The sequence below is a fragment of the Vipera berus genome (genome assembly GCF_964194415.1).
Source record: "Vipera berus genome assembly, chromosome: 12".
Taxonomy (NCBI): domain Eukaryota; kingdom Metazoa; phylum Chordata; class Lepidosauria; order Squamata; family Viperidae; genus Vipera; species Vipera berus.
In genome coordinates, this window is record NC_138215.1 from 4,225,473 (window position 1) to 4,245,147 (window position 19,675).

The following is a 19,675-nucleotide window of genomic DNA, read 5'->3' on the forward strand; positions in this document are numbered from 1 at the left end:
ACATATGATGCAAAAAAGGGCAAATGCTGTTAACTGGGTCGTAGCATCCTAACCTTGGAATGCAGTTGTGTCCTAGTTGGAATATCATGTCCAGTTCTGGGCACCAGTATTCAAAAAATAAAAAAGGAAGGCTACTTACACCCTCTTACGTGGACCTCCAAAAGAAGCTGTTGTCTTTCCCTTTTCCTTGCTCCTGTGACCTTGCCCAACAAACCCACTGCTGGTGTTTATTTATTTATTTTATTTATTTATTTATTTATTTGTTTTTATATACCGCCCTTCTCCCGAGGGACTCGGGGCGGTGTACAGAGTAAGGTAGGTATACAATTAAACAATAGTAAAAACGATAGTAAAAACAAATGAAACCCCAAGAGCTGTCAGGCCAGGCCGGACTGCTGGAACAGGTAAGTTTTTAAGTCGCACCGGAAGGTGCGAAGGTCGGGGGCCATCCGGATTTCAGTAGGCAAGCAGTTCCAGAGGGTTGGGGCACCCACTGAGAATGCCCTCCCCCTGGGGGCCACCAGCCGGCATTCTTTGAGCGGTGGCACCCTGAGGAGGCCCTCTCTGTGGGAGTGCACAGGACGGAGGAGTGTTGACGTTGGCAGAAGGTGCTCCCGTAGGTAATCCGGACCCATGCTATGTAGGGCTTTGTATGTCATTGTTAGCACCTTGAATTTCACTCGGAAGGCAACCGGCAGCCAGTGCAGCTCACGGAGGAGAGGTGTGATATGGGAGTATCGGGAGGCCCCCAAAAGTGTTCGTGCAGCTGCACTCTGCACCAGTTGAAGCTTCCGAGTGGCTCTCAAGGGCAGCCCCATGTAGAGAGCGTTACAGTAGTCAAGGCGGGAGGTCACAAGTGCATGGGTGACTGTATGTAAGGCATCCAGGTCCAGATAAGGTCGTAGTTGGCGCACCAGTCGAACCCGAGTGAAGGCCCCCTTGGCCACAGCTCCTATGTGGTCTTCCAAGGATAGCTGTGAGTTTAGGAGGACACCCAGGTTGCGGGCCCTATTAACAGGGGGTAATAACTCATCCCCGATGTTAAGGGATGGAACGTTCTGAGTATCCTGGTATGCCGGTATGTACAGCCATTCAGTCTTGTCCGGGTTGAGTTGAAGCCTGTTCCTCCCCATCCATTCCCGGACCGCTTCCAGGCAACGGGACATCACGTCGAGGGCATCACTGATGCTGTTTGGAGTTGAGATGAAAAGCTGGGTGTCATCAGCATACTGATGGTACCCTACTCCAAAACCACGAATGATCTCACCTAGCGGTTTCATGTAGATGTTGAACAGGAGAGGCGAGAGAACCGACCCCTGAGGGACTCCACAAACGAGAGGCCTCGGAGTCGACCTCTGTCCTCCTGCCAACACCGACTGCGAGCGACCCTGGAGAAAGGAGGAGAACCAACGCAGAACCGTGCCTCCCACTCCCAATCCCCTGAGGCGCCGCAGCAAGATACCATGGTCGATGGTATCGAATGCCGCCGAAAGGTCTAATAAGACTAGGACAGAGGAATGGCCCCTGTCCCGGGCCCTCCAGAGATCATTCATCAGAGCAACCAATGCCGTCTCCGTGCTGTAGCCCGGCCTGAAACCCGATTGGCACGGGTCTAGATAATCCGCTTCCTCCAGGACCTGAGGAAGCTGATGCGCCACCACACTCTCAACAACCTTCGCAAGGAAGCGAAGGTTGGAGACTGGACGAAAGTTATTCAATGAAGCTGGGTCTAAGGTGGGCTTCTTGAGGAGAGGTCTCACCACCGCCTCCTTCAAGGAGGCGGGGAAGTGACCCTCCCTCAGAAAAGCAGAGATGACCGCCAGAAACCAGCCTCGTGTCCCCTCTCGGGCTGCATAAGCCAGCCAGGAAGGGCATGGGTCCAGTAAGCATGTGGAGGAGCTCAACCTCCTCATAATCCTGTCCACTTCCTTTGGAGTCACAGGATCAAATTCCTCCCAGATGACGTCGACAAGACTGTCCATGTCCTGTTCCTCAGACTCTGCCCAGTTGGAGTCCAGGCCGGTTCGAATCCGAGCGATTTTATCCAACAGATATTGGCCGAATTCCTCGGCTCGGCCCTGTAAGGGTTCCTCTCTCACCTCTTGGTTCAGAAGGGAGCGAGTCACTCTGAACAGGGCAGCCGGGCAATTATCTGCGGACGCGATGAGGGTGGAAAAATAATTGGATCTCGCCACCCTCATCGCTGCGAGGTAAGACCTGGTGAGGATTCTTAGTCGCAACCGGTCGGATTCGGATCGACTAGATCTCCAACGGCTCTCTAGGCCCCGTCTCCGATGCTTCATCTCCCGGAGCTCCACGGTGAACCATGGGGCTCGCTGGGATCTGCGCCAGGTCAGGGGCCGCAGGGGTACAACTCGGTCAAGTGCCTCCGTGGCTGCCCTTTCCCAGGCTTCCACTAAGGCATCTGCCGAGCTGTGAGCAGAGAGTGCAGGTGGGTTCTCAAGCACTGCCTGGAACCTATCCGGGTCCATCAGGCGCCTGGGGCAGTACCATCTGGTTGGTTCCGCGCACCCACGGCGGGGGGGGTGGCAAAGCGGAAGTCTAGCCATAGGAGGTGATGGTCGGTCCATGACAGGGGCATAATGGTTGGGGAGCCCCCACCGAGATCATCACGCCACCGTCCAGATAAGAAAACCAAGTCGGGGTTGTGGCCTCCCTCATAGGTTTGCTCTTAGGAGTGACATGTCTATGCCCTGGCCAGGTCTAAGGTCTTCTCCACTCACAGATCCCCAAGAGTATCTCTCCCATCTGCCTGCTCATCCCTTGGAAAGCCTCTCTGGTGCCAAGACCCCATGCCCAAAGCATGCCCTCCTCACATGAAGGGGCAGAAAAGGGATCAGAATGGGACTTTTGCTTGGTGCCATCACTGAATGGGCTGGATTCTCAGTGTACTTGAGCATACTTGAGGTTGGAGAGCCTCAGTCTTGAGACCCCAGATTTTACTGCGGCCACTGTGCACACAGCAGTGAGTGGCTCAGCTTGATCCTGAAAGTTGTTAAAAATCACAGTTAAGGTCAAACTGCCTTACTAATCCCAGGCCTTGTCCCCTGCTTACAGCTTCTCCCCATTCTTCGGAACCCCAGGAAGTTCAAGATGTTGATCCAAAGTTATGACACATACCCCTCCAAGTACTTACGAAAGAAAGGTTTACCAATGGCTGCATGCCTCCCCTTCCCCACCATTAACTCCACTAGTTTCACAACGTGAGAAAAAGACGGCGACTTTTCTGCCACATGGCCTAGCCGCTTCTTCTTTCCTACTCCGACATCTTGACCTCTGTAGATCTTAGAAAGTGAACAATTGATGCCAGGAGGCTGATGCAAAGAAGTCCCAAGCAGATGTAGAACCCCAAGGGGTGGGAAGTGGAGCATTAGATATCAAGCAAGCTGGGGGGAGGCCTTGGCTGCTTGGAGGCAGGTGCTAGTTTCTGCACCAGGGCCCCATTGTTTTCCCAACCCCTTGAGGTACCCCATGTGCACTTAACCTGTGCATTTAATAATAATAAAGTTGGAAAGGACCTCAGAGGTCATCTAGTCCAACCCCTTGCTCAGGCAGGAAACCCTACACCATTTCAGACAAATGGCTGTCCAGTCTCTTCTTAAAAACTTCCAGTGTTGGAGCATTCACAGCTTCTGGAGGCAGGTTGTTCCACTGGTTAATTGTTCTGTCAGGAAGTTTCTCCTTAGTTCTTGGTTGCTTCTGTCTTTGGTTAGTTTCCATCCATTGCTCCTTGTCCTGCCTTCAGGTGCTTTGGAGAGTGATTTGATTAATGAATGCAGGGGGGGGGGCATCAGGGATGGGAATTCATTCACTTAACCTGATTCAGTTAATGTCCTCCTGGGTTACGACTGTCATGGCTAGGCTTCATTACAGTCATTAACTCAAGGACTACCTGTAACTCACGCCAAGATGATTGTATGTTATGCATATGTCCCAGCAGTCAAATGCCCAGGGCAACTTACGGTTGGCCATATTAGTGCAGATGAATGTGGAGCCCATGAACAATTTGCCATGCATAGCACAGAGGAAAAAAAGTCTGTTTATTCATTTACAGGAAAACAATTCTGGTTGCCTAACAATACAAACCAAAATAAAACACACAAAAAGGTAAACATAGTAAATACAAAAGAACTGCTTTAACCTGGACTCTAGGCAGGTGCAGAAGAAGCGCCTATGGCTGTCTTGCGCTATCATATGCAATGAGTTTACTTAGCCACTAGCAATGATGATGTTACCTAGTTGGGTAACCACACGTCAACAAGAAAACAACTCAGAGGGCACCAAAGACCCCCGACATTTCAATCCTGAGCTACAAATATTTTCCTCGGTTGGTAGCTTAGCCACTGTTCATTAGCCCCAGCTGGATAGTTAAGTCAGCCAAGAAGGTGACTTGTAGTTGGGCTGACTCTTTGACTCCTTTCGTGAGAGGTCACCTACCAACTCGTTTCTAACCATTCTTTGTTAGAGAAGGTTGTCGAAAAGGGGCTGCCCCGGCCTGACTCCCTTTCGCCTCCCCCGTGTGTTCAACCTCTGCACGATGACGTCACCTGCTGCTTTTGGGGGGGGGGTCTTCCCAGACGGCCGACCTTTCAAATGGGGCTTCCAGGCTCTGTCGCAGCGCTCGGGGGTCCGGCCGACCGAGAAGCTTCTTCAGCCCCGAGGGCTCCGCTTGGCCAGGGTGGGCGGCAGCTTCATCCCCCGATCTCCGCCTCAACCGCGGAGGGGCTTCTCCCACCGGCCCCTCCCAGCCCCTCCCCAGCCGCTGGACGCGGAGCCCCAACCCCCCCCCAAAAAAAAACACGCACGCACGCCGGGAAGGCGCGACCCGAGACCTCCCGGGTTCCTCTCCGAAGCTCGCGGACTTTCCCGGCCGCCGCCGCTTCTTCGGGCGCCCCTTCCCGCCTCCCACTTCCCCGCGAGCCCCCCTCGGCTGCCCCCCTGCCGCACTCCCACCCAGCACCGCCCCCCGGCGCCAGCCGGAAGCGGAAGCTGCCTCCGCCGGAAGCGCGTCCCGTCTCCCCTTCCCGAGTCCTGCGGTTGGCCCGTGCGCGCCGCGCCGGAAGTGCGTCATCGCGGGACCGGCGAGGCGATGGCGGCCGAGGGGGACGTGGAGCTGGAGCTGGAGGCCGAGCCCAACGGCTCCGCGGTCGGCGGGGATGGCGCCGGCGGCCGCCCGGCCGAAAAGCCGCGGAAGCACGACAGCGGCGCGGCTGACCTCGAGCGCGTGACCGACTACGCGGAGGAGAAGGAGATCCAGAGCTCCAACCTGGAAACGGTGCGGGGCTGCCTCCCCTTCCGGGTCCCCCCGGGCTTCTCGGGCGGGCGGGCGGGCGGGCCGGGGCGCTCCGGAGGGGGGGGAGGAGGAGGAGGAGGCGGAACGGGTCCCGGCCCCGCCGGGCTTCCCCGCGGCCTCCGAGAGGGAAGCGCTCCGCCTGCCCGGCCATTGCTGCGGGCCGTCGCCCTTGTGACCCCCTTCTGCTGCCTTTGACAACTCTTCTTTCTTCCTCTTGGGTTGCCTTCCTGTGGAAGATTAGCCCTCCCCCAAGTTAATTTCAGGTTCTGTCCATATTCCCACGTGCACCCACAGCAATGTAGAGGTTAATTCGTACTTCTTGACACACAGTCTACCCCCTAATTAAGCCTACGCTTAATTCTCTACATCTCCCCCCGCATTCATATTTATTTATTTAATTTCTATACTGCCCGTCTCTGGGTGGCTTACAATTCTAAAATTTTAAAACAATTAAAAAAATAAACATATTAACAAAATAAATAAGCGCAAACATCCATGCCCTTCCTCTTACGCAACTTGTGTCTTTTTCTTTCATACATGATCTTTGTGATGTTCTCTTAAATTTATCATTGTTTAAAAACGTACTATTATTTTAGACAAACCTAAGTAATTTTTTCTAAATACATAAATTACAAGTCACAATATGTCATGGTTTTCTGGGGTTTCTCCCTGTAAAGCTTTGCCTAGGGATTGTATCTTTATCCTAGAAAATAAAATTACTTTATTCCCTTACTCAGGTTTATTGGAACTCCTGCTAAGCATGGATGTTTCCACACTACCCTTCTGCAGTTTCAAGTGGTTCCACAATGAACTACTACTGAAAAGAAAGTTCAAAGTTTAGTTTAGTTTAGTTTTATTAAATTAGTTTTAAAACTTTTTGATGACTTTCTACAATGCCTGCTGCATAATCTTGTTTTTATATATGCAAACTTTTAAGGTTTCTAAGCTTTCCTTTTGCTTTGATTTTCCTAGGCCATGTCAGTGATAGGGGACCGAAGGTCTAGAGAGCAGAAAGCAAAGCAGGAACGGTGAGTGATTAACACTTCCAAACTCCTGTTCCCAAAGACCAGCCTGGGGCTTATAGGTATAAAAATACAGAATTCAACTGATTTTCCTCGATGGAAATTATGCCTGTAAGTTTAGGAGTGGCAGTGAACACATGATCAAAACAGAATGGAATACTATTTCCCAGGCAAGGGCAAAATATACCATTCTACGTCAATCTACCTGTCTTGGCAGTAGTTGGAATACTCAGGAAGGTTGACATGCCCTGAAGTTCTTTGGGATGGGATATTTTCTATATCCTTTCTCTTTTAAACTATAATACAATTTCCCTTTTAGAAAAGTTTGCTTATTTAAAATTCATTTGAAATTAACAGCATGAAATACTGATCTGCTCTTGTACTTTGAGCTTACTTGCCATAGCTGAAATAAATTAAATCTGTTTTGATGTCTGATACCAGCTTGCTGTTTTTTGCTATCAAGACCAATCCTGGGCTTTTTAGGGTTCTGTTGTATAGGCAGTATTATTTCTGTTATGTTCCATCTGGCGTACTCGGGACAGAAGGACTGTACTATTGTCGGGATGAATATAACCCCGAAACATTTCTCCTTGTTGTAGAGAAAAAGAGCTGGCAAAAGTCACCATCAAGAAAGAGGATCTGGAATTGATTGTAAGTTTAGCACAGAGCTAACAAGTTGGCTTGACTTTAACAGAGAGGTATTTGACATCTCAGAAAGGTCTTGCCAGGATACCTGCAACTTGTACTGGCTAAAAATTACCCTTTTCTTTTTAGATGAATGAGATGGAGATATCTAGGGCAGCAGCAGAACGCAGCTTACGGGAACACATGGGCAATGTGGTGGATGCACTAATCACCCTTACCAATTGAGAACTCTGTGCTGGATATACTTCTGTGGAGAAAATGAAAAATATGCCTCTGGAGGGTCTTTTTTATGCAGATTATGCACTGCATGACACATTTTGAAGTTACTAAATAAAGTTGTGATTTTCCAACTTACTGTGTCTATATTGATCCAGATCAATCAGTTATCTTCCCCCAATTAACTAAAAAGTGTTACGCTTTTAAATGGACCCTTCCTTCAGAATTTTACTGAAGTCCACATTTTCTACCTATGAATTTTTTTAAAGAAATGCATTAAAGAAAATCAGAAGAAGGCTATCAGATTCTTGTGACTATTTTCAAGGTAAAGAGGAACATCTGGAGATAGGAAAAATAAACTTTATTCCCAACTTTGATTATCATTACCTGTACCCTTTCTAGTGGTGATTTACAGAATTCAGTGGGGCCAGACCACCTTGAAGAGATCATGAGCTCTTCCGGTTCCCAAACTGCAGCTATAAAATCAAACCTTGTTCTGTGAGATCAACAGATTCCAAAATAAAAATGGAACAATCCAATATTATCTGGAAAGTGATTTTTGTACAAATTACACTGTATTAGCTCTAATGCTATTTTACTTGCAAACAATCTAATGCTGCCACTGTTCTATCAATAAGAGCACTGGCTTCACACAAGCACTAAAACAATGCATGATGTTAGTAGGGTTTGTTTAGTAAACTATAGAAACAAATAATGGCTTAGCATCTTTCATGAAAGCTGCTTTCCAGCCTTTTTCTGCAGCACACCTATCTTTTAACACGTATGCAGCAATGCAGATTTTTAGTTGAAAGTATGACAATCAGATCAGCAAACAACCAAGATCAGGGCACATTTCTCTCTTAAATTCAGATGCATGGGTCATTTAATAATTTGTTCTCCGCCCTCCCACACACACACACAGACACACACACACACACTATTTAAACAGTCTTCCTGTAAAGATCAAATGTCTTTATAGTCAGTCAAAATTAAATACATGACTGCAAAAGATCTAAAGGAGAGTCTGTTAAGCTGAATCAGCACCAGCTTAGTCGATTCAGGCCAATGAAAATATTTTGTGGTCCCAAGTTAAAAAGTAGTTGTACAAAAAGCCAGAGCTAAAAGAGGGATCCAGACGATACTTCCCCACTCAAGTCACTTTCCGCTTCTTAGCAGAAGGTCTCTCAAAGACATCCCGCACGCCAGCTGCCTTCTGCTTGAAGAACTTGGTATTCTGGGCACTTTCCTGTCCCCAAGCAGAGTCGAAGGAAGTTGTGTCCTGGTCCACTAGGTGGGTGTATTTAGTCCGTCCGGAACGCCCAAAGTTCTTCACCTAGATAGCAAAGAGAGAAGAAAGTGTAGGAAGGATTGTTCTCCTGGCCCTGGTGCTGCTGGTGGGAGCCACAAAGCTCAACCTGCCTTCAATTCGTAACCAGGCTCCTCTCCCATTTACCTGCATGACTTTAGGTAAGATTGTCTTGTTGAAGTGATCCTCCAGAGTTGGTGCACTGAAGTCCCTCTTGTACACATCCTCGTCTTCATCCTAAAGAACCAAGAGCACAGGGAAGTCTGAGAATTACTGGGGATAGAGAAAAAGGCCCCAACACTCCAGTTTACAGAGGAGATAAAATTGATGAAGACAAAGCTGTTACAGAGGATAACAAAGGGCAGGTTTGGCTACTGGACAGATATTTGATCCTCCTTCAGTTTTGCAGCAAAATGCTTACCATGAAGAAGGCACCACGGTGATAATATTTCTGCAAGAACTTGTATTTGCCCTTCACGGCCTTATTGGTGATGACCTTGCCGTTGGCTCGGAGCTCAGCTCGGCGTTCTTCCTCAGTCAAATTCCTTACCCGTTCAATCTCTGCTTTCTCCTTTTCAATCCTATATAGAATAAAAAGAGGAGTGTGCTTCAGCTCGATAAATGACTTTTAGCAGCTTGCAGACCCCCATAACCACAGAAGGTTGCCAAGCGGCCGTGGGGCTTGTCCATTATTACAACAGCCTAGCTTTGTGTTCCTGACAGCACAGAAAGGTTTTCTTCTGAAGATTTTTCTTTTAACACCTCGAGAGTCAGATCATATCATGGGATTTATAATACTCCCCTTGATAGTTTCTGTAGAACCCAGAACTAACACTGGCCATAGATCAGGTGTCACTAATTACAGCCCTTGACCAACTGCAGGTTCGGTCTTATGCATATGAAGGCCTTTCAGTGTTGCAGCCTGGATGGATAAGGTGCTAGATAAAATGCAACTTATCCCTGTGATTTCTCCCTTGCTATTCTTACGTTTATCACATTGGATGGGAAGAATCTGGTTATTCTGAGAAAGCAGAAACTGCAACTTTAAAAGAGGGAACAATCAGTAACCATGTCATGAAAGTGCTCTACTCATGATGTTATTCTTAAAAGAAGCCATCTCTGGGATTGGAAACATCTGCTCCTTTTTACTACTCACTTCCAGGCCAAGATGCTTAGGAGTCTCTTGGCATTTGGTGCAGATTATTTTCAAGCCACCTTGAATGAAGTAGTTTGACTGGGAGATCTTTCTCTCAAGCCAATTATCTAGGTTGACTCCCCAGAGAGCTGAATTCAATATTTTGCCATCCTTGTTGCCAGAAGTAGGATTTAACAATTATTTCCAGCACACGAGCACCTCTGTTGTCCTTTTAGAGACACTGAATATGTCTCCTGCGGGCTCTTGAGCAGTTTGGCAAACTAACTTATGAATCCTTTTCTTCTGCACAAAGCAGAAGAAAAATCAGAAGCCTGGATTGTCTAGAAAGGTGAGCCAATTGTTCCATCCCCATTGCTGTTACACTTTTGATAGTGTAATTACTCTACTAACTTAATCTATACAGCTGCATGTTTTTATGCAGTCACCTAGCACATGGTGCACAAACTATCCTTTTCTCTTCTCCCTTTCTGATTCAATCAACCACGGATTCTTTTTCTGTTCACCACCGTGCAAAACATGATTTCACTACCACCTGGAAAATCTATCCCAAAAGATGGTAGTGTGGACCAGCAATTCAGCTCCAGCAAAGTTTATCTATGGGAACCTATTAAAAAAAATCATAAATTGTGAATTTTATAAAATGGAAACAATGTAGATCTTTTGTCATAATGTGGACTGTTTAAAGAGTATGGAATGGCCACATCAGTGACAAGCAATTGGAAGGATGATGTTATTGTGATGCACAATCTACAAAGAGATTAGTTTGTCGTGCATACCTGACAGAATTCTGATTGAAAGGGCCTAAGAAGTCACAACAAGCAAATTTTCAGAGGTTCAGTGTACCTTTTGACTGGGGGTACAGGCTGGATGCCTGATCTTCAATGAATCCCTGATAAACGTTATGAACTTGAGAAACTACACTCTCATTTGTTGAGTCAAACAAGTATGTGATGAAAAAAACAGGTCCCATGTAAGATTCTTCAAATCTACCCCACTGCCAAGGAATGAATCAGTATACGACACATTGAGGACTACAGATCTGAAACTTAATTCATAAAATATCAAAGGGGAGTGGAAAGGTGAGCAAAAGCAATTGTGCGAAAGCAATAGGAAATGATTAATCCGTGTACCTCTTCTACTTACTAAAAAGGTGAAAATGGATGGGGAAATTTTAAAATGTGAAAATGATAACATATTCGTTGTACGTTTGGTTGAAAGAAGTGAATGTCTTCCACTCTACTACGTGTGTTGGGTGTATCAGAAGAAAAAATCTCCATGCCAAGGTCCTGGCGGCTTAACAGCAGGTGAGGTAAAACAAGAAGCATCAAGAATGAACGTGGGCCGACAAGGCACTCTTGGAGAAGAATACCAGGTCCAACTTTGCTTGCCACAATACAAAAGGGATGCTGAGCAACAAAAAGAGGGCTTGGATGCAAAATCCCGAGAAGAGTGAATCTTTAGCCTAAAGACGACCAGGCTTCCATATTGGAAGGACCAGCACCGGGAAGAGAACGGGGTTAGGGCAGGACAAGAATCAATGGATGAAAGTTTTACAGGGTGAAATTCAGCCTAGTTTGAATAAGGAAGAATTTCCTGACAGTGAGAAGCAGTGGAATAGCTGTCCTCCCTGGAACTAGTGGGTTTTCAAGAAAAGATAGGACAGCTATAGGGCTGGGATGTCCTGAGGATACCCACCCTGGGTAGGGGTTGGGAGTGAGGCTGAAGGGTATAACTGACTCAAAAGTGGGAGGGGAAAAGGAAAGGCATCGTATGCGAAGGAAAGGGATGCAAGCACTGAGATTGAGGCAATGAGAACAGTGGGTCCAGTCAAAAGCATCTGGGCAACACAAGAAAAGAATATTATTGTGGAGACGTGGTACCTTTTTCAAGCCGGCAAGAAAATCTGGATCATGCCTTTCTGGGACACATTACAGAACTTAATAACAGTACTTTAATAACAGTGGGAGACATTGGGGTTAAACTGACCATAACCAAGAACGAACTTGTAGTTTTCTAATAAGATGAAAATTGGGGTGATACGATACTGCTGGAGAGAAGAATGGTCCAAATTACCTTCTGGACAAAACTGAAAGAGAATTAGATGTGACAGTGTGCAAAACTGCCCACAATGTGCACTCTCCAGTTCCTTAGAAGATCTGCATGAAGAAACACCAAAGACGAACGCCTAGATAGCTGAATTGGATACCCAATTATGAGGCCACTGCTGTACCACTGTAGAGGTTTTGTAGGTAATTATGTGGATTGGGTGTATATGTTTATTTCTCTTCTGTCATATTTTCATCGTATGCTAAATAAACAGTAGGACACACACACAAATCTGTCCTCAAATATTTGAAGGATTATAATGTGGAGGGGTAGATATGCTCAGTATTACTGTTCTAGTAAAATAATAAAGAATTGGTTTAATTACAAGGAATTTGGTTAGAAAACGTCACACTGATCAAAATTGTTTGGCAATGGAACAAGCTACTTTGAGAGGTGCTAGAGCTGCTTACAAAGGCTGAATGGCCCTCCATCGGAAAGCTCTAGTTCTGGAATTCCGCACTGGGAAGGAGGGTTGGATAAAAAAAAATCAGGCGTAGTAAATAACCTGGCATCAACAATCATCTTCTTTTACCCCCTCTTGTGAGGATAAAAGGTTTTAACTGTTTACCCAATGAAGGCTCCATCTGATTATACTTACGCCTCACGTTCCTCACGATCGCGCTTGATTCGTTTCAATTCTCGCACTTTCCAAGCTTCATACTCTTCCTCGTCATTCTCGTCATCTGTATCCAAAGCTTCAAGGGCTGCCAAAGAACGCCTGTTCTCCTCCAACTCCTTTTTGGCTTCTTCTTCTACAATCTGCAGTAATTTAGGAGAGAGTAAACCTCTTGAAGGACCACACTCCTTGTGTCTCAACCGCTTGCTCCTTCCTTCCCCAGTACCTTCAGGGTGTACTTGCGCCTCTCTTCAGCCATACGTTTGGCCTCTTGCTCCAGCTCCTTCTGTTTCAGTGCCTCTGCTTCTCGCTCCTGGACTGTGATTCGGTCCTTTCTGCAACAGATATTTGTGCCAAATTGAATAATAACCGTGTTAAAAAAAATTCCAGAAGAAAATCTCATTAAAATTCACACTCATCGGTGCAGGAAAAACACCGGGGAAGCTACCGAAATGGAGCTGTAATTATATGCCACCAACATTTTAAAAGAAAAGCTGTGAAATACCTCTCAGGCTCAAGAAACTAATGCCCACTGCCACCTCCTCCCCTTCTTTGTCTTAACTAATGGAACTTGCTTGCGAATGAAGACAGGTTTAAGACGTGGTTCAGTTTCATCTTCACTATCTGTATACTCCTCATATTCGGACTCAGTTTCAGACTCCTCCCCAGAACGGCCCTCATCTTCCAGTTCCATCACTTCCAACTCCTCATTCTTGCGTTCCTGAGCACGCTGGCGCATCATATTACGGCGACGTTCAATTTCCTGTTAAGAAGAGTTAAAGGGGAAAGATTATCATGTGTTCATGCACCCTGCCCCATTCCAACCAGTCTGTCAGGTATCTATTTATGGCTAGGTTAAAATTACATAGTTGAAGGGGTTTTTTGACATCGCGGTGGAAGGGGCGCAGGAAGATGGGGCTCCGTCTTTCACGTTCAATTTCGCCCCGCTGGGGAGCCTGGAAAGGGTCGAACGTCGCCCCATAAAGGCAACAAGGAAGGAGGGGACCCTTGTTGATCGCGGAAGGGCAGCAGCCCTTCCGTTTGATCCAAGGAAGCCCTCCAAACCAGCGGGGGAAAGACTGGCTACATTTGTGTAGCCAGTCAGAAGCTGCTGACAACAGTAGACAATAAGCACTAACAAGCAACCTTTCAGACCTATGCTCTCTTAAGACTTCTTCCTGGAAAAAACTGCCCAAAGCACCCTCCCCAATGAGAGAAGGAAGGGGAATTTCCACCCCATTCCCTCAGAAAAAGAAAAGCGGTGACCTAATTACTTGGGGTAAATAGAGAAAATTACAAGATTAATTTAGAATTAATACATATATACGGCTTTCAAATTTGGGGACTAAGTGTTTTTCAGACTTTTTTTTTAAAGAGATTTGGAAAACTTATAAATTTGGATTTAAAAAGCTGGAAAACAGCGTTAATGACATCTAGTGGCGAATTATGGCACTACAATTTGTTATGCCTAAAGGAAACTTGTGTTGAAGCTCAGATTTAGATAAGACTCTTGCTGTTTGGCCTCGGAAACTTTCACTTTTGAAGACTGCAGCTGGGAAAGGGGGAAAAAAACCCTTGGGCTGCTTATCTGTGTGGCAGAGACGAACTATTTTGAAACTGGCTTGCCTGAACTACGAATATAAATATTAACTGACTTTCAGAGCTGTGTTTTGGAACTATTTTTCTGCAGGAGAAACACACTTCATTGCTTGAGATGATGGAATATTTTGGATTACAAATCTTTGATTGATGAACAAATTTTATTATAAAGACCACCTACAAAAAATGAAATGGATGTCCCATACTCAGCTTCAAATGGTAAAAAATTATCTCTAACACCTGTCCCCAAAGTCTTCAGGTTGATATACCACCAGGACAATATGGATGAAGATCAGACAGAAATTCTCTCCATGTTGAAATCAATGCAAGAGACTATTGCTTTAGTTCACAGGTCTGCAACCCATGGCTCCGGAGCCGCATGCGGCTCTTTCAGCCGTCTCCTGCGGCTCCCAGTCCTCTGCCATGTGCAGTCCAAAAAAAAAGTGGGACTAAAAAAGTTCAACCAATCAATTCAAATATGCAGGGTAGGTGCATATCTCGCCTTGGCTCCACTCTTCAGTCAAACCCTGTTCTGCGCATGTGCGCATGTACGCACATGCGCACACATTTTTTGCGGCTCCCAGTTTTTCCTTTTGTGAGGGAACCGGTTCCGAGTGGCTCTTTCACTGTTTCAGGTTGCTGACCCCTGCTTTAGTTCATGATGAGACCAGAAATAACAAAGGAGATAAGAGAACAATTTTCTAATCTAAATTTACAAACCCAGAACATGACTACAAAGAAGGAACTAGCAACCCAGAAAATAGAAGGAAAACTAGAGGAAGCAGATCCAAAGATGGAGGACCTAAAGGAAGGAACTAACCGATAGATTCAGACAACAGAATAACTAGAGAAGACGGAGTGATAATATCGGAAATGGAAAAGACATCTTACCAATCAAGAATTAAGGACACATTTGAGGAAAAGGGAGAAGAACTGATTGAATGGAAGACAGAGCTGTTAGGAGAACTGTGGAGAACTGGAGAAGGAGGGAGGCTGTTTAATTAATATCAATGGGTTCGTTCTTCCAAAAATACTTTAACCAAATAGTCTTTCTGATTCCAAACAATATATACTGCTCAAAAAAATTAAGGGAACACAAAATAAGACATCCTACTATTAAATACAGTACATTGTATTGTTTAAGTGTTCCCTTTACTTTTTTGAGCAGTATATATAAAAACAGAGGAAAAATTACTTGATGATTCAACTGCATTGACTTGGAAAGTTAGTTAGCAAAGGAAGAAAGCTAGGGTAAGACTGAAGAAAACAGAGGTTTTGATCCATTAGATGGGATATTATTAAGCTAGATGTTTGAATATGGTGGAGAATAGATAATTGCTAAAAATAAAAGTACTATCATAACTAGAAAGATTTGTAATTAGAATATTAGATTTTGGTATGAGAAGGGAAACAGGAAAATGCTAAGAAATTTGAATAAGGGAACCTTTGGTTACCCAAATATAACTTACTTTCAAATTATAAATAGAGACATTTTGAACACTGATGGGAAATTAAAAAAAAATAAAAAGCAAAAACAGGATACTGATTGAACATATGGATATTAAGTGCAAATGCAATTAAGATAGGTTTTGGTTAGAAAAGTTATCTAAAACTGACATTATTGATATTATGAGAAAAATGTAATAAAGATGTTGATATTCAATTGTATATTTATTAATAACAATAAGAATTGTATTTGCCTATGTTGGGAAAACAGGTACTACTGGAAGAAGAGAGGAAACATTTGATGGTGTAATATTGTATTTAGATTGAAGAAGTAAACATATACCATTTAATTACTAACGGACCCAGACAACACGTTGTCTATTAAGTATTTGATTATAAAAAACAATTACACAGGTGAAGGACCTCTACATGTCAAATGGTCCAAATCCAATTTCCAGAATCTCCAGCAAAAGCTGAGGAAAAATGGCCAAGATCCTACATGCTCCCAGTCAAACCACTGGGCTAGTGGACACACTGCAAAAATATTTCCCCACTTTTCTAAACTCAGGAGGGCTCGCTGCTGCTGCTCCTGCAGAAAGCAGCGCTTTCCCAAAGGACCTCCAAAATGTTGCTGGAAGATGCAGTCCAACCCGAAGCGCCAGACCTGGCCCTTCCGTCTGCACGTACCTCGTCGTCGACCTCCTCCTCTTCCTCCTCGCTGGTGTCCTCGCGCTCCACGTGCCAGGCTTCGCCTTCCACTTCAGAGTCACTCTCCCCCACCACTTCTGGCTCCACAATCTTGCGGTGCCTCGCCAGCCTGGAAGACAAGAGGCCATTTTCCTCCCTCTGCCTCTGCCGGTAGGCCGAGAAGCCTCCAGGCTCGGCCCAGGTAGCCCGGCTGCCACTCACCTCTCTTCCACATCCTCGCTGACGCGGTTCTGCAGGCGGCGCAGGCGGGGGTCGCTGGCCAGCTCCTCCTCCTGCTCCTCGGGCTCCAGCTCCTGCTCCTTGGCCTTCTTGATGAACTGGAACTCCTCGTCTTCCTCGTCGGAGGACTCCATGGGCGCATAGTCGGGCCGCTTCCCCGAGACGTATCGCTTCACCTTCACCTTCTCCATGGAAATCTCCCCTGGAAGAGGCGGGCGGGGTTCAGGCCTTGCAGCCGGGCCCGGCACCCCCTCTTCTTTCCCCTCCGCTCCTCCCCGCCGAGGACCCCCCCTTCCGCCCCCTCCTCACCCTTCTCGTTGCGGACGGGCACGGCCCCCGCCGTGGACTGGATCGGGGGCTGCTTCATGAGGGCGCTGCTGGAGCCCGACATGATGACGGCGTGGGGCCCGGGAGCCGCTGCAGGAAGGACGGCCGCTTGCCCGACCGCCGCGAAGTAAACACCGGACTGACGGGCGAACGGGCTTCCGCTTCCGGCTGCTCTGGCTCGCTTCCGCTTCCGGCCAGTCAGGTCCCGTGGCGGCAGAGCCTATAGGCAACCTCGGCTCTTTTGTGACTGGTGGACTTCAACTCCCAGAATTCCTGAGGCAGCTGTCATAAAAGAGCCGAGGTTGCCTACCCACTAGGGCAGGGGTAGGCAACCTCGGCTCTTTTGTGACTCGTGGACTTCAACTCCCAGAATTCCTGAGGCAGCTGTCATAAAAGAGCCGAGGTTGCCTACCCACTAGGGCAGGGGTAGGCAACCTCGGCTCTTTTGTGACTCGTGGACTTCAACTCCCAGAATTCCTGAGGCAGCTGTCATAAAAGAGCCGAGGTTGCCTACCCACTAGGGCAGGGGTAGGCAACCTCGGCTCTTTTGTGACTCGTGGACTTCAACTCCCAGAATTCCTGAGCCAGCATGGCTGGCTCAGGAATTCTGGGAGTTGAAGTCCACGAGTCATAAAAGAGCCGAGGTTGCCTACCCCTGCACTAGGGGATCTTCTCTTGGAGTTGCGCCTGCACCCTTTCTTCCGGGCGGGCGGGCGGCGTTTGCTGCCTGTTGGGGAGCTGGGCCGTTTGTCGCTCTCCGGGAGCCGCCCCCGAAGGCTCCGGGGTGTCGCTCCAGCTTTGGAGACCGGAGACCGGGCTCCAGGCTGAGAGGCAGTGGGAGCGCCTAAGCCCCGAGCCGCAAGATACGGCGCCAGTCGGTTGCGAAGGAGCAGGCGCGCATCTTTCTGAGCGGAAAAAAAGAGGATTTATTCAAGAACTGTAGTTACTCATCGATCTGGAAGCAGCGGCACACATTTTCAGAGGGAAGCAAGCGTACTTGGTTAGGGAGAGGTGCAGCAATCCCGCTTTCTATTTCACGTGGTTCCAATTCCCAAACCCAATATGGTATTTAGCGGCTGGCGTGAACTAGTAAGAAGTCGCATATAATCCAGCAAAGGAGCAGAGATTAAATTCAAGAATTTGCAAGATTCGAAAGAGCAAGGTTCCTCCCGCCCCAGTTTCAAATTCTACTGCCGTGCCCCCTGCCTAAATGGATTTCAGCGTGTATTTATTATATTTCTGAGTGGTTCCATCGCCTTAAGGCAGGGGTAGGCAACCTCGGCTCTTTTATGACTCGAGGACTTCAACTCCCAGAATTCCTGTGGTTGCCTACCCCTGCCTTAAGGGAAGGGCCAGCCCTCCCAGGACTGCAGATGTCTTTGGGTTGGTGTAGACATTTTTTCCCCTTGAAACTATTTAATATTAGCCACTTTTTAAAAGTTTGGCATAAATAAAGGAAAGGAATAAGTCCATATGTCTCCTTTCTTGCTTCCTTATTGAATATCTATTTTTCTGAAGAAGGACTAAGAAATTTGCTCAGTGTGGACGCAATCCGTTTAGATTACAATATTTTATTAATAGAGCAAAATTAAGATCTCTCCAGTCACATGATACACAATGCTATTCCAGTCTTGAAAGGGTGCTTGCTGTGTGAACCAAAAGGAATGTTGAAAACAGTGAAATTATTCTGTTACTCCATTGAGTGATTCAAGATGTTTTTTTAAAAAGAACTTGAAAAGGCTCCTGTCTGTCGTTTGGCTCCCTGTGGTGCTGGGAGTGAGGGAGGGAACTTTCTGGATCATACAATTTTATGCAACACCATTAGCCAAATTTTCTGCAATTGGGTAGTATGTGTATTCACCATGGACTTTACCTATTCTTGTGGCGCTGGAGAGAAATGGAAGAGCAGCTATTTCTGAATGTTGCTGGGGTGTTTTTTTTATGGAAGATCATAAATTTAATCACCTTAGGCCACTCTGCTACCGGGCACCAACCCTGTCTTACTGTTTTGATGTGGTCTCTGGCTTTCTGGTCAGCCAGGGTGTCCTCAAACCTCTGCCTCAGTGCCATCCTAAAACAGTTGAAATTCTGGAGCTCCAGACCATTGTGGAGGGTCACCATCCAATGGGCAGTGGCTCCCTCTAGGAATAGGCTGCCTACTCTCATCCAATCCCTCGGTGGGAATGTCTCACCCATATTCTTGTATATAGCCAGGACATGGGCAAGGAAAAATCCCAGTTGCTGAGGGTCTCCATCGAATTTGACGCCTTTCATTCCTGCTGATGGGGCTGCCCCCCCCCATGTGCCCTGTGAGTATTCATGCCTCGTGGGTCCCTTTGGGGAGGACTGGCTGGTGTGGCAATCACCCTCTTGGCCAATTTGGTGGCAACTGCAGCCATCTCTGCAAGGGGGGATTCCCCCCTCTTGCAGGTCTCCTCGTGCTTCTCGCTCTCCCTTTCCAGGTAGGCTATGGCCTCTCACGTTTTCAGGCTTTGGAATGCTTCCATCATGAAGCGCATGGCTTGCTTCATGAGGCAATCAGCATGATCCAGTTCTTCATCTGATTCGCCGTCACTTCAGAGCACTTCCATTTGGCGTTTCCAGCCATGTCGTTGGGTAACGCAGGTGAGGGTGACTCCCTTAGTTCTTCCTTCCCAATCCTCCTTCCTCCCCATGCCAACGGACCATCCCAGTGTCTCAGAATCTTCCAAGGCAACAACTTACCCCGTCCATTCGCTCGAGTTTGTGTTTGGGTGAGTTTTTGTAGAGGTCTCTCCCCAGCATTCAGCCTCTCTGTGCTCGCTGCCTGGGTTGGACATTGTTTGCTGGGTCCCCACGGTAGAGGATGGCGCTTTGTGTCCTTGGATCTGCGGAGCAGAGATAAAATAGATGGCCCCAAGCACAAACCTCCCTCCTCCCATTCCACAGCATAATAGGAGCCTTGGTGGAGCAGTGGGCTAATGCCTCCTTAAGTAACACCAGCTGCCTGCAATTA

At 47.0% G+C, this 19,675-nt stretch overlaps 2 protein-coding genes across 3 annotated transcripts; one reads left to right on the forward strand and one right to left on the reverse strand.

Annotated features, from left to right (window-relative positions):
- Window positions 1-5,059: 5,059 nt before the first annotated feature.
- HYPK (huntingtin interacting protein K) lies at window positions 5,060-7,331 on the forward strand. Its single transcript, XM_081337614.1, has 4 exons — window positions 5,060-5,296; window positions 6,287-6,342; window positions 6,936-6,987; window positions 7,111-7,331. The coding sequence occupies exons 1-4, from the start codon at window positions 5,111-5,113 to the stop codon at window positions 7,204-7,206; spliced, it is 390 nt and encodes a 129-aa protein (XP_081193740.1). The 5' UTR covers window positions 5,060-5,110; the 3' UTR covers window positions 7,207-7,331.
- A 210-nt stretch (window positions 7,332-7,541) lies between these two features.
- MFAP1 (microfibril associated protein 1) lies at window positions 7,542-16,906 on the reverse strand. 2 transcript variants are annotated; one of them, XM_081337612.1, is made up of 9 exons: window positions 16,663-16,906; window positions 16,336-16,555; window positions 16,114-16,243; window positions 12,957-13,144; window positions 12,608-12,716; window positions 12,364-12,524; window positions 8,925-9,084; window positions 8,651-8,740; window positions 7,542-8,530 (listed from the first exon to the last, which is right to left on the reverse strand). In XM_081337612.1, the coding sequence occupies exons 1-9, from the start codon at window positions 16,742-16,744 to the stop codon at window positions 8,348-8,350; spliced, it is 1,323 nt and encodes a 440-aa protein (XP_081193738.1). In that variant the 5' UTR covers window positions 16,745-16,906; the 3' UTR covers window positions 7,542-8,347. The 2 variants fall into 2 exon arrangements, with proteins under 2 accessions (XP_081193738.1, XP_081193739.1); XM_081337613.1 differs by having other exon boundaries at window positions 12,608-12,712; window positions 12,953-13,144.
- Between the last annotated feature and the right edge of the window lie 2,769 nt (window positions 16,907-19,675).

Bases quoted from the DNA above. Each gene is read 5' to 3' on its own strand.
- HYPK (XM_081337614.1), top strand. From the start codon at position 5,111: ATGGCGGCCGAGGGGGACGTGGAGCTGGAGCTGGAGGCCGAGCCCAAC. The intron at 5,297-6,286 runs GTGCGGGGCTGC...TGATTTTCCTAG, and splicing joins AGAGCTCCAACCTGGAAACG to GCCATGTCAGTGATAGGGGA. The intron at 6,988-7,110 runs GTAAGTTTAGCA...TTTTCTTTTTAG, and splicing joins AAGAGGATCTGGAATTGATT to ATGAATGAGATGGAGATATC.
- MFAP1 (XM_081337612.1), bottom strand. From the start codon at position 16,744: ATGTCGGGCTCCAGCAGCGCCCTCATGAAGCAGCCCCCGATCCAGTCC. The intron at 12,525-12,607 runs GTACTGGGGAAG...AAATTACTGCAG, and splicing joins GGCGCAAGTACACCCTGAAG to ATTGTAGAAGAAGAAGCCAA. The intron at 9,085-12,363 runs GTAAGTATAATC...TATTCTATATAG, and splicing joins GATCGTGAGGAACGTGAGGC to GATTGAAAAGGAGAAAGCAG.